We start from the raw sequence: 14,609 nt of genomic DNA, 5'->3' as shown, positions 1-14,609 counted from the left end.
CATGTGCTCGCGAGCCGCCAGTTTGCACACTGCTCTAGACTAAGCCTGATATTCCCAACTGTAAAATCCCATTCATTTCCCACCAGACTTTGCTAGTTTAAAAAAAACACATTGTCACCTCAGGAAGGTTAACAATGTCAAGTGCTGTTGTTACGAATAAGGTACAGTTTTTTTCTTGGAAGGTGGTTTGACAGGAAGGGAAGTAGGTGGGGATTCAGTGTCAGGGATTCAGCTAAACAAACCTTATCTGAAGTCAGTCCATTTAGATAGTGGGATGGATTGGGTGAGAGGAGGCAGATGGACAAAGGTGAGTAAGACACCTCTGGGAGTTCAGAGAGGCAGCAAAGTGAAAGAGAGCCCAGACAGACACTGGATCCAGAAGGCCTGCGTATGAATCCCAGGTCTGCTCTTTCCTCTCTGTGATCACAGAAAAGTTACTTTGTCTTTCTGGGCCTTAGTTCTCTATTGGAGGTAAAACCTCACTCACCAACCCATTTTGCACTTCACTGGATACCTTCACTCATCAGCATGTTAATGTCATAATCACACCCTTTTTCTCCTCCTTTTGACAGTGTGACCAATTGATGAAAATCCTGTTCCTAACCTCTCTCATAAGTCTCATTCAGCCTTATCCCAGGTCACCAACAGATGAAACCCTTTCAGGTTCCTCATGCTCTTGATTTTGAGATGAGACCAAAAAGAAGAAACTATCCCAGTGCCTCTGGGAAGGCAGGTGAATGGTAGACACATCATGTGGATAGAAAATGGCTTAACGAAAGAAGTCAGACTGTCATTTCCGGTTGCCAGAAAAGAATTGCAGCCTCAGTCTTCACATCAACTGACATGGTCAACATTACCAGAGAAGCCCGCTGGATCACACATGGATTTGACCAAAATGTCCAAATTCCTCTTCAGTAACTCTGAAGAGTTTTCTAAGAAGAAACAAACTTCTTTTAAAAGAAAAAGATGCTGGAATGAGACTTGATTTCCATGCAAAGGGAATATTCTATGAGTTCCTCAGTTACTGCGAATATAAGAAGGATTTCCAACAGGTACTGGAGCAGCTGCCCTCGAAGATACTTATGGTCCACTGAGAGTTGTAAACAAGAACTGTTTCTTTTTGAAGACAAAAAAGACAGCTATTTCCTTTAATATTTTAGTGTGTTATCATGATATGAATATACGATGAGGCATGCCACGTATTTAAGAGGTTCAGTGTGCAAAATCAGCTCAGAAAGGATGACCTAGGGAATTGTAGAGCTTCGCTGGGGTGTGTGGATGACTTCCTTGTGCTTAAAAGAAAAAAGAAAAAAAAACTATAAAAAGGAGTTATAATAAAGTACCTAGCTGGGACTAGTGAGTTGTACTCTTAAAGCAGAAAAAAAAATTTATCTTTGGAACATGCCAATTTCCTACACTCCAAGTCTTACATATTTAATAGTCGGTGTGCGTCTAGAACCTGTAGGGACTAGTGGAAATATAGGATGTGATGTATGTGTGTGTGTGTGTGTGTGTGTGTGTGTGTGTGTCAATGTCACTAAAGTTGAACAGAGATCTGGAAACTATTTGAGACGTAGCATTGGAAGTCACCATTTCTAAGAAAATCACTTATTCACTATCTTTGGATTTTCCATAAAAATGAAGGAAAATATTTTCCACCAATCAAAGGCTTTGGAGTTAACTAGACTTTGGTATAAAGAAGCTTTGTCATGAGCTGGTCACAAGGTCTTAAGACAGATACCCTCTGTGGGTTTTAGCTTCAATTAAATGGTATTAATGATATCTACCTTGCAAGGTTTATGAAGATTAAAGTAACGTATATATAGCACTTGCATAGAGTCCAGCTCATTGTGAGCTCTCATTAAACAATAGTAATTTTAGTCTATTACTATTTTTCATTAGTACTCTCCATAGGAACAAATATTAAGAACTAGAAGTGCTTTTTACTGTTAACTTATTGTTTATTACTATTAACCCAATGCTCTTAGATTTGTTTCCTGCCTATTTCAAATATGGGAAACATGAAATACATTGAGACGTAGAAGCAAGTTCAACATTAAAGAACTTGTAACAAATAACTTACTTGATACATAGAATTTAGATCTATGTAGGTATATGATCCTTTTCTCTCAACTTGTTTATCTAAATCTGGGGGGGGGGCATAAAAATTCTCCACAAAGAGCTGCTTGCCAGTGAGGTAAAGCAATTTGAAAGCATTGGAAGAAAATCATAAGCCAGAATCTCTTATTTCCAAGAGAGATTTCTGCACTGTGTTTGAATGTTTAGATAGTGTCAACTGCATACTTGTGGCAGTTTAAAAGTTTAACGTCCTCACAGATTATTGACCTGCTATGTCCTCTGAAGGCTGCTGGCACACAGGCATGCATCATGATGGTCACAGGGTAATGACATTGAGCCTCTATGATCTCTCCTTAATGTGTTCGGCAGATTTGGAAACCTCCTGTCTCCAGAAGAAGGTAGCCTCTAGCCAGCCGTGGGGCAAAACACGGCCCCGCGGGCCGGATCCGGCCCGTTTGAAATGAATAAAACTAAAAAAAAAAAAAGACCGTACCCTTTTATGTAATGATGTTTACTTTGAATTTATATTAGTTCACACAAACACTCCATCCATGCTTTTGTTCCGGCCCTCCGGTCCAGTTTAAGAACCCATTGTGGCCCTCGAGTCAAAAAGTTTGCCCACCCCTGCTCTAGCCAGTCACCTACTCCAGCGTCTAACTCCTCACTCACTCCCACCAACTCCTTAGAATGCTCTCAGACATGCCCTCAGGATAATAGGATTAATACTTATATAAACCATAAAAGCTAACATTAACTAAGCATTAACTCTCCACCAGGCATTGTTCTAGGCCTTTATATATAACCAGAGGTCTGGTGCATGAATTCATGTACCAGTGGGGTCCCTCAGCCTGCCCTGCAGGATTGTGCCGAAACTGGCTTTCTGACATCCCCGGAGGGGTACCAGATTGCGAGAGGGCACAGGCCAGGCCAAGGGACCCCATCAGCGCATGATCGGGGTTGGGGAGAGACACGGGAGGTAGGCCAGCCGATGAGGGACTGCGGGAGGGCTCCAGGGTGTGTCAGCCCATCTCGCTCAGTCCTGATAGGCCAGACCCCAGCAGCAAGCTAACCTACTGGTAGGAGCATCTTCCCCCTGGTGGTCAGTGTACGTCATAGCGACTGGCCGACTGGTTGAGTGTCTGCTCCCTGGTGGTCAGTGCATGTCATAGCGAGCAGTTGAGCAGCCTTAGCATATCATTAGCATATTACACTTTGATTGGTTGAACGACCGACCAGACACTTAGCATATTAGGCTTTTATTATATAGGATAACTCACTTAAATCTCACAACAGCCCCATCAGAATCCCCATTTTACAGATGAGAAAGTTGAGGTATATAGAAGTTTGGCAACTTGTTCAAGATCATAGAGATGAGACTGACACCAATCAATCTGGATCCAGATCCCCAAGCTTAAGTCCTACATGATATTGCCTCCAAAAGACATTTAATGGCTTTCTTTTCAAAATTAGAATAAGAAAGTTCAGCCACCTAAATAATGCTTGTTTGGGCCACTCAGAGAGCAATGGTCTACAGAAACAGTGATCAAAACTGTGACTTGTCTGTCCTCCAAAATTCATGGGTTGTTTTGTGAGCTTCCCTGGTGAAAAAAAGTAACCAAAAGACAAAAAATAAAAGTAATCTCTGTATAGAAGAATCCATCCTTGAAGTCATTTCATTTTTAAAGCCTCAACAGTCTTTGATCAGAGATGATAGAACTCATTCAATTGTTGGATGACTTATCTCCTGTGTTATATTATAATTTTGAAAACCAGGAAAAATTTTAGTATCCTCTGGATTTGGAGGTCCAGGGTGAAAAAACAATGAGGCTTTGTGTCAAATTATACTTTATGAAAACGGATGGAGCTGTTGGATATAATAAACTCTAGAATTTCACTGTCTAATTTGTTAGCCACTAGCAACATGTAGCTAATCTCAGTCAATATGTACTGGAAATGTAAAATCCATATGAGGTTTCAAGGACATATAAAAAGAGGATGTAAATAAGTCCTTGAAAATGTTTTATGTTAGTCACATGTTAAAATGGTGATATTCTGCTTATGCTGGGTTAAAGTTACATCAATAAAATTAATTAAACCTATTTCTTTTTACTTGCTTTAATGTAGCCAATAAAACTTTTAATTATATAAGTGACTCAAATTATATTTCTATTGGGCAGTGCTGCTCTAGAATACAGTGTGCAAAGTACAGAGTGGGGTCACATAGGTAACAGGCATCACCTGAGGGTGAAAAAAGTACAACCACATTTCGGTGCCTCAAGCTGGGACACCAAGCACCCAGCTGTGTTTCCAGGGCTCTATGCACCTTATCTGCAACAGGCAACTCAGAGGCCTTTTTCTCTGCTGGTTTCTGAGATTGAGCCCTGCTTCCAAGCTAAGGGGTAGTGGGATTTGTTTATAAGGGTTATTTAAAATAAATGTATCACTCCTTTGTCTAATGAATGGCTAATAATTAAAAAGCAAAAGACATTTTCAAATACTTTGGGGCTTTAGAAATGTAATTGTTTTTGTTTTCCTTTCCCCTCTAATTCTTGCTTATTTTGTTTTCCATCTTTAAAGAAAGATCAAGTCCAATGTTTGAGGCTTTTTTATTTGAATTATAATTATAATTTATATTGACAGAAAAGTGTCAATGCTTAATTCATATTTCTTCTTGTTGTATTTATCCATTTCTGCTCATACTTTACTCTGAACTTATTAATAATTTAGCTTAAAAATAATAATATATTTATAACTCTTCTTGTTCCTATTCCAAAAACTCTCAACTCTAAATAAAACGAAGTTGGAAAATTTGCTTATGTGAGATCTAAATACTTGTCTTTAGTGGATCGTAGGACCCAAAGTTACCAAATTTTTGGACACTCTTCTTAAGTAACAGCTATGAGTACTTAAGTCGAGAACCTTGAAGAAAAACCTAATTAAATCTTTTAATTATTTTTAAAAATATACAAATGGTCCCATCTTTAGTTATTGATGTTAATTAAGGTTTGATTGTAGCAGTCACTGTGAGAGGCAGGGAAGAAGACAGACCAGCAACAAGGACTTCTTGGAGGAGGCAATTCCACCTTCACTAAAGTGCACCTTATCGATTGATTTCTGTGGGACATGTCTGTTTGGAGACAGAACTCACTATGGAGGACAGATACCACTGCACACAGAGCCTTATGCAGACTATAATGACAGAGTCCACAAGGGAGTTTGACAGAGTGGTTTTACTGTGTTACTATAGATAGACAAACACGTGGTTAACTTTTTCTTGCTTCTTTCTCACTAATATGCAACTGGGCAAATTCAAATGACAGAGGATAGCATTTCTGGGAAAACTGGGATGGCAATTCTCAAAGCAAACTCTAGGGGACAGCTTAGAGGTAGCATCCTTTGCCTTGGGGCACAGCCTCTAGACACCTGTCCTTTCATCATCAGGCACTATTCTGCCTTCCTTCACTGTTTTTTCTAGTGACCAATCATCTCACAGTTTTCACTGGAGACCACCCCCCACCATTATAGCCCTCTATGCTTCTCAACAATTCCACAAGTGATAGACTTTCCCCAAATGTAACTAATTTAAAATGGACACTCCCTGAATTCTTATTTCTACTAGGAAAAATGGTAGAAATGATTGTTTGCCAGGTAAAGACTTCTCTGCTCATTTTGTTTCTCATGGCCAAGGGACACAGAGATTTCACTCAGTGATAGTCTCACATAGGAAATGGTAAGCCAGATGTCTATGCAGCTCACTTACCATTAAAATATGGAGCCAAAGAGCATCTGAAGAATCACTCAGGGTTAAATTACCACCACCAAATATGCATTTGTTGGTTACATCACATTCAGATTCTGAACAAGAGGTAACCAAGTTCACATTCCAAAATTCTCAAACACTCAAAAACTCATCCCTTAGTACAAGGACATCACTTAAGCCAGAAGGGGAGAAAAGTTAATTAACTATCTCACTATCTCACTGAAACATTCCTTCTTTTTTGGAGTGCCAACTGGGGACCCATGGACTTTAAGCCCATAGTCAAATGGTGCGTGAAAGAAATCCAAATTCAAATATTATCAGCAGTATAATAGTTCTCTCCAGCCCTCAGGGCCAAATGGCCTGCATTTTAGCGAATAGATTTTGTTCATGCATTGTGTTAAGCCAAGCAATTGTTTCCCATGACATGCTTGAACCTACGGTTGCTCTATCTATGAAATTCATGGTTGAATTTGTCCAATTGCTGATTGCTATTCCCATTTGCTCTAATAACAGTCGCTTCCTTCATCAGTAATGGGTTTTGTATACAGTGCATAATCACAACCATTCAATGTCACCCATAAGCATTTGATGAATTGTCCAACACAGTTATGTGAGTTGCTTATTTAGGCCACAGCTAGGGTAAGCCTATCAGAGTTAATAAGATGATGTACCGTGGCATTAGGCAATGGGGGTTTCCCTTCTCCATGTTAGCTGGACATGCTCTTTTACCCAAGGACCTATTTAGATCATTATTGTCATCTTCATCAACTTGTCAAGATAATGGAGGGCCCACTGAGTTCAGAGAAGGCCTCACATAAATCTCAGAAATTTAGAGAACATAGATGTAGAAATGGTTTGGGAGCAACTAATAATAAAGAATGGGCTTTATAGGAGATTCTCCTTGGAAAGGGCAGGACTTGAACTCAATTTTGAGGGAAAGAAGAGAGGCTCATCTTCTGAAATGGGGAAGATAAATTAGTAAAAAAAAAAATGTATAAAGACAAATCCAAGACAGAGAGCTAGAGGAAGAGCAGATGAAGATAAACTCGCACATAACAATCAAAGCTGTAATTAAAAGGAACAGAAGGCCCTAGCCAGTTTGGCTCAGCCAGCCTAGATAGAGCGTCAGCCAGCCTGTGGACCGAAGGGTCCTGGGTTCCATTCTGATCTAGGGCATATATCTCGGTTGCAGGCTCCTCCTCGGCCCCAGGCCCTGGTCAGGGCTCATGCAGGAGGCAACCAATCGATGTATTTCTCTCACATCAATGTTTCTCTCTGTCTTTCCGTCTCTCTTCCACTCTCTCTAAAAATTCAATGGAAAAATATCCTCCGGTGAGGATTAAAAAAAATAAAAAAAGGAAGAGAAGTTCTTGAGTCTGCTTTCAGCAAATCCCACATCTGTATTTGTTAGAGACAAACAAGTGTAGGTTTTGGGGAGGCCAGTTACTTACCAATTTTGACATGTGCTTACCAGACTTGCTTAGCAATCAGACAAGGTTTATAATTACTTCACCACGTCTTTCTAAGGCACCACAATTTGCAGCTGTCTGCACACTGATTTATGACAGATTCCATTCTGTCAAAGCCCCTCAGATGGCTGATATCACCACATCAGAACCTCACCCAAAGCAGCTATGAGTTAGTTCAGAAAAGCAAGATGTTCTCTCCTTTCAAATTATGTTAGGACTAGTAGGGAACTTCAAGTTCTTCTGTTTCAACACCTTGTTCTTTCATGTACTCAAATATTCATTTAACAAATATTTATTGGAGACCCGCTCTATGCCAGATTAGGTTCCTCTTCTCAAAGCTTTATCATGTAGTAAGGGATGCAGACAGTGAATAATAAACTAATAAAATATTTTAAGTGTCATAATTAATAAAGACATAAACATAGTAATATGATAGAGTTACCACAGAGGGATGAGCTATTTTAGATGGAATGAGGTGATCAATGACAAGAACTCTTTGAGGAGGTGACACTCGAGCTGAGATTAGGATGAAGATGTGAAGTTACATGACAAAAAAGAGAAGATGAAAGAAGTTATAGGTAAAGAAAACAACATATGACAAGGTCCTGAGGTGGGAACAAAACTAACATATTGACAAAAGCAAAGCAATTAGAAATAATGAGAATAACAGGAGCAAGGAAGGTAGGTAGGATGCACTACTGAAGTTCAAGAACTCACCCAGGGCCATAGCATTGTAAATTAGCTACAGATCAGTGACACGCACAGTGGACTGGACAGAGGGTCCTGGGAGTAGTAACATTTGAGTGGTAGAGAGAAGAGTATCTCATGAAAGAGGCAGGGATTTCAAACTCAAATGCCTTCAGGGGTCAGGCAGGTATCATGAAGGAGGCAAGCCTTGGTAAGAGACGGAGTAGTGGGAACTGCAGTGACCTAGAGAATGAGTGACATGCCTAATAGCATTCAGACTCATCAAAAACCACTTTGGCATGCAAACTAAAAGCACATCATTTAAAAAAATAACTTTTTAAGGTAAACATATGAAGAAAAGCAAAGCAAACCTGTACCATCAAAATCCAACTGTGAGCTGAAGGGAAAAATGGGAAGTAGGCTGGGAATGAGAAAAACCAATAGAGCATAGTCCCATGTAAGTCAAAGAAGAGTTATACCATATATTTCCATGAACTGAACAAAAAAGAGTATACCCCATTAGGCAGTAACCCAAACGCTGTAATACTAATAACAACAAAAAAGACCCACAGTATTTGCTACAGAACTTGCATACCTTAAAAGTGGTGGTAATAACCAAACGGGCCAGAGTTGTAAGGTCATGAAACCCTGTGGTCCATCCAAGGACGAATCACAGCCATCCACTCTGCTTGCATGGGCCCAGGGATGGAAAGCGTCCCATGCCTCCCCCGAGGCACTGTGAGTGTGCAGACGTTGCTAGCAATTCGACCTGTTATTATATGGAGCTATCGTCTGCAAGTCCCAGATCTTCCCCCTGGAGCCACCTGCCAGCCCTTCCGACATTTAGAAACACAGACCCTGTCATTGTCTTCCCTTCTCCAGACAAAACATCTCCACCTCCAATTACTCCCCAGATCACTGTTTCCAGACTCCACCACCCCAACCCCCTTCCTGTGAGCCTGCGCTAGTTCGCCACCATCCCTCTTACACAGTGCCCAGGGAGAACACACATTCCTAGCTAATTTATCACGCAGGGCTTCCTCAGGCATCGCTTTCTATTTGTGCAGCAGTAGGAATACAATTACGTTTTATGGAGAGCAGTCTCCTGCCCTGTTCCCCATTCCCCACCCTCCAAGCCAGTCTCAGTATGTCTGTTGTATTTCATGGGCAGATGCATAATTTCGAGTGAATGCTCCCTTCAGTATAAAGAACGCTGTCCTCATCACTCCATCTTTTCTGATTAAGATCACTCAGTCCTGAGCCAATAACGCAGTGCTTCACGCTTCTCATGCCACTTTCTAGACATTATCTTATTATGTATTCAAACAGGAGAAGCATTTTCATAATAGAGGAAGAGGAACCTGAGAATTAGTGGTTAGAGGCAGAGGGGAAACTGGAAATCTGACCCTTGTGAAAAGAATATTGAATGGGAACATCCAATACTCTGGCTTTGAATCCAGGTTCTCCACTTACTCACTACTGCTAGTTTGTTGTTGTTTTATTTTAACAAAATTAAAAAGAAGAACATAAAGAAGCTACCTATTAATAAAGGCTTACTTAGTATGTACCAAGTCCAGTATATCATATATTACACATAACAATCTTTGAAGTGTATTTATCATCTCCATTTTAGAGATGTGGGAATTAAAGCACAGAGGTTAAGTGACTTGCCCAATGCCACACAATCAGTAGGTGGCAATGGGATTTGAACCCAATTCTGCTTGTCTTCAAAGTTCAATCTCTTCAAAGTCTCATACCAATCTCCCTCAGGGAGTACTGTCTATACGACATAGGACTTACCAGTTGATTAAAAACACACCTCTCGCAGTGATTACATCTCCTGAGATGTCCTCCAAATAGGTGGGTGGGAGGGACATGTGTTGACTCATGGGTGGGGCTAGAGACACTGTGGGAGCTTGTGCACCAGGGCAAGGAGTCAGGGAGGGGAGAAGGTCACACCCAGCCTCTGGGTCTGACACTGGGCTTCTAACTGGGCTGCAATGTGGCCCTGCAGTTCTATCACAAGCACATTTGGATATAAACGAGGTTTTACTGTTACCATTCAGCCCCGAAAAAAAAAAAACAGTTTTCAAGCACTTTGAATACCACTTTAGCAGCATTCACTTGTATATAAATCAGTTGCTAATTTATTCATTAAAATAGCCTGTACTTGGCAACATTTTATTAACTTTAGTTTACGCTAATAAGATCAGTAATTGTATTTTTTTTAAATGCATCTCTTTATAATTACTCCATAATTCTGAGTTTCTTCCAATTTGACTTAAGCCCTCACCAACCTCAAACCACATTCCACAAGCAGCAAAAATGAATTTGAATTGTATTACAAGATACGACTTTGGGAAAGCCCAGATTGGGAGAGACACTATTCCCATACCTAACCATGCCTTGGAATCTTCTGGGAACTTTCTTAGGCCCACCTAATTACTGATTGCTCAGAGCCTCGGTAACTCACTGGCTCAGAATCTCACTGGCTCAGAATCTCTCGGGTTGGGACTTCTTGGGAATGAATCTGCAGCAATTGGTCCACCACCCAGCATCTGGGAACCAGTGACCAGAGCATTTTCACCCTACACAGGTCTATTCCAGGCCTTGGAAAACAGGAAGCACACATAGTGAGGGGTATCCCCAAAGCATACTAGTAAAACCAATCACCTCCAAGGACCCGTGAATCCCAGAATAATAACTATAAATCTCAATACTAACTGCTCACTTCTGGTTTCTTATTTTTAGGGTCTAGGTAGTGATTTTAACGCCCAGTTATTGCAAAGAAACCTTAAAAATACAACAACAAAAAGATGCATAGGTTCCATCTAACCCAGGGAAACTGGGTACTTTAGAAATCATTCTCAAAGGGCTAGAACACGAGTGTCAAATAGATGGCTAACTGGTACCTTTCTCCTATTGATACCATGGCAGACATTGCTAATCAATCACAGCATTTTCCTTGTTGCATCCAGAAACAACCTCACGGCCTTTTTAACCAAGCACTCCAGGTGCCACTGCCATCTGATCTGATCTTATATGTGGGGAACATATTTACCCTTCACTGGCTACAATAAATAGTCAAATTGAAATTATCTTATATTTTATACCAGCTTGATCCACCATAGGCTATGTGCTCTAAATCAGGGCCAAGGGCCATTTGGATATTTATAACATCATTCTCAGGCCATACAAAATTGCCAACTTAAAAATTAGCCTGCCATATTTGGTCAAACATTTAATTAACTCACCCCCAATGCCTTGGCAGGGCCAGACCAAATGATTTCCGGGGTCTTATGTGGCCATGGGCCAAAGGTTCCCCACCCCTGCTCTAAATGTACAGATGCCTGAAGGTGCTCATGTACATGAGATCCTAGGAGCAGATCACCTGACTCTTGCTGAATGATCTTCGTAGTGGTTTCACATTTATACCTTTGAATGGAAGTATCTAGAAATCAGCTAACTGCTAAAATGCTGATAATATATGGGTTACACTTATATCATTCAAACCAACTTAGCTTTTGCTAATGATAATTCAAAGTTTGACTTGGAATAAATGCTATAAGGAGAGACAAGCTGAAGTCCAAAGTATTTAAACATTAAATGTAGCATTTGACTAAAATAATCATATATCAATGCCCTTAATTTCCATTGGTTGTCATGTAGATTTTCTCCTATGGAGACACTGGAACATGTCTCCATGCAAACATTTAGCATTCTGATAAATAACAGTCAGAAATCACAAGAGTATTAAGATTTTGCTCAGTTTCATTTGAAAAAGAAATCATTATAAATTCCTTTGTCTTCAGTTCCCATAATGGCTGTTTGGGGCTATCTCACCTGTACTGCTGCTTCCCAAGTCATTGTTGGGTGGAATCCAGGACCATCTCTACGCCAGTACCTATTCAGGGTGATTTCAGCACATGGACAGCGCCCGTAATCAAACAGTAAGATCAGAGCGAGCAGACCTACCTTATCATAGATGCTGTCATTCCTGTGAAAGTCTCCAGCCTTCCTGGGCAGAATGTGGATGTGAACGTGCTGGAAATATACAAAGAAAGAAAAAAGAAAATGTGATTATCTCCCCATATATTTTCACACTTGACAGTGATGCCCTCACGAAGCCCATTTACTCATGGTCCCTGCGGGATTATTGCTCAGAGGAAGATGGCGTTCTCTGGTAACTGGATGCGAAGTCTACGGAGAATAGAGGCACAGAACAAGAAGAACAACTTGGTGGCATATATGAGGCTCTGAGTGAAATGCCAGAGTGTTTTAGGGGCTCCGTGGAATTATTCATAGTTGTCAGTCTTGGTTGTATTTAGCCAGTGCTTTGAAATGACAGCATGTCTTAAAAGGTGACCACAGCGCCTCTGAAACTGACAGGAAATAAGAATTGACTAAAACAGAGAACTGCATAAGTAAAGAACAAATGAGGGAAAGTATGTTAGAATATGGGCCGAATTACAGAATCCGGGCTTCAAATAATAAGCAAATAATAACGACTTAAATAATTCTTACTTATTAAACTTTTAATTATGATGGTAAGGAAACGGTGTGCTTGGCAGTTATCTCCTTTAATGCTCTGAATAAACCTGGAGGTGCAGGCCCCACAGGAAGTGCAGGGTCAGCCCAAAAAGCCAGAGGGTCTGCTTCCTGCCCCGCCTTTTTCATCAGCACATACACGGACCCTGTGATGTTAATCTTTCAAACAGCCCATGCCTTTAGCCTACGAAAGTACCCAGGTAATATACATAGCAATGCAATTATGCGGAGATTGTGACTCAAGGCACACAGCACATCTATTTCAATATATTCTTCAAGGCTAAACTGCCATTTGAAAGTTTGACTTTCCAAATAGCCTCTATTGTCCCTTGGCTGAAGCTAAACCTCGTTCCTGTCCTTGAGCTGTGTTCACGTGTTTAGTGTTTATTACAACCCGCGGGGAGGAAAATGACAATGAAAAGCCTAAATGTGGAGAGGCAGACAAAGAATCAAGCCTCCTCAGTCCCTGATCACGCCCGCCCCTCCTTGATTACTGCGGTTAGGCCTAGGCCACGAAGGGCCTCTGCAGAAGGTGAGATGACGTGTCCCTGGGGCTTTGCACACAAAGGGGAGAGATGCTATGCTGTTAAGGGAAGGCAGGGAGCAGGGTGGCCCAAAGTGAACAAAGCAGAGAGCTTCGCATCAGCCCCTCAGCACACAGTCACACACAGTGACATGTTTTCGCCAGAATATTCTCCATGATAAAGCCAGACATGGATTCCTTGGCAACTGGGATGAGTGTATGCTTAACTCACGAAGACCATGTGAGCATTGGAGATAGGGAGAAAAGCAAACAGGGAAAAGTAAATCACAAATTTCCCATGGAACCAAATTCTTAGGAGCAAGCAGGGCCAGACAGGCCCAGGGTGAAATTTTTGAAGTCATGGCTGGTTGATTTAAAGCAAGCCCAGGAAAAAAAGCCTTCAGTCTTTACTTCCAAACCTGCTGGTATCCTTCCCTCCCACCCTCCCTCCCTTTCCCCCATTCGTCTGTCATCTAATAGTCAGATATCAGATCAGGGTTCTGTAGCCAAACTGCCTAACACAAACCCTGGACCCAACACTCACAAGCTGTGGCCCTGCCTCCTAAGGCCTGTATCTCAGTATCCTCATCCATGATGGGGATTATTGCAGTTTCTATCTCACAGAGTTGTTAAGAGGATCAGAGCAGCTAAGCATGTACTTATTATGCGCTTAGTACATAGGCAGGGCTCAACAGGTAGCTGCACTAGCATCAGATTCCAGGATGGTTCCCACACCAGCAGGAAAGATATTTAAGAGGCTCCTTGAACGACGCCTGGTTAAAGTTTCTCTGCCGCTCCAGCTTATTTCTGTTGCTTTCACGAGTGGTTCTCTACCTGAACATGCACCTGGGACTTGACGAAACAAAGACCACCGGCCCCTCACACCTGCATTTTTACCAGCTCCCAGTGATGCCAGTATTGCTGGTCCAGGACTATACTTTGAAAACCACTGGTTCCTGAACCCCTCTCCTGCCAACTGTGCTAATGGGAGCACCAAGATCTCACTGTTTTGCTTGCCCTGTTGCATTAGTAGAGACCCAGGACTGAATGCTTCCCTGGCTTCCTATACTCTGGCCACCTTCTGTGACATACAGCTGGCTTTGAACTTACAGTAGGGAGACCTCCAGGGACCAGGCCCCTCCATGCCTTCTTATATTTACCTTGCTCTCCTGGGTTTAGAGTTCAGGGCTATTTCTATGGGCTGTTACCACCCAGTCCTGGAAGTGCCACTCTTGAGTATTGGTAACATTTGAAATTCACTGTGACACCGATGACAGGAAACAGTTTACTGTACAGGTAATTTCCCTCAAGGGCATAGATCTCAACCCAGCCAAATGTCTTAACATAAATTTTTAAGTGACAGACTGATCTCAAGATCCTGACAACCCACTCCACTTCCCAGAAAAGAGAAATCATGATTAAAACACGATAAAGCCAGCTCACAATCTCACTGTTGTGAAGGAATACATTGCCAAGGCCTTCTGATAGACTATCATTTTGATAAAAACCCTATGAATAGCACAGATAGGGGTTTTACATAACC

General features: G+C 41.4%; 1 protein-coding gene across 1 annotated transcript in view; it reads right to left on the bottom strand.

Annotated features, from left to right (window-relative positions):
• FHIT (fragile histidine triad) overlaps positions 1-14,609 on the bottom strand; it is a 235,104-nt gene that overhangs the window by 130,789 nt on the left and 89,706 nt on the right. The window contains exon 4 of the mRNA XM_023754063.1: positions 11,971-12,039. Within this exon, the coding sequence (XP_023609831.1) occupies positions 11,971-12,039 (69 nt within the window). The remainder of the gene's footprint in view (positions 1-11,970; positions 12,040-14,609) is intronic.

The sequence above is a fragment of the Myotis lucifugus genome, unplaced genomic scaffold, assembly GCF_000147115.1.
Source record: "Myotis lucifugus unplaced genomic scaffold, Myoluc2.0 scaffold_55, whole genome shotgun sequence".
Taxonomy (NCBI): Eukaryota; Metazoa; Chordata; class Mammalia; order Chiroptera; family Vespertilionidae; genus Myotis; species Myotis lucifugus.
The sequence above is the reverse complement of the archived record's forward strand: the minus strand, read 5'-3'. Positions and strand labels throughout refer to the sequence as shown.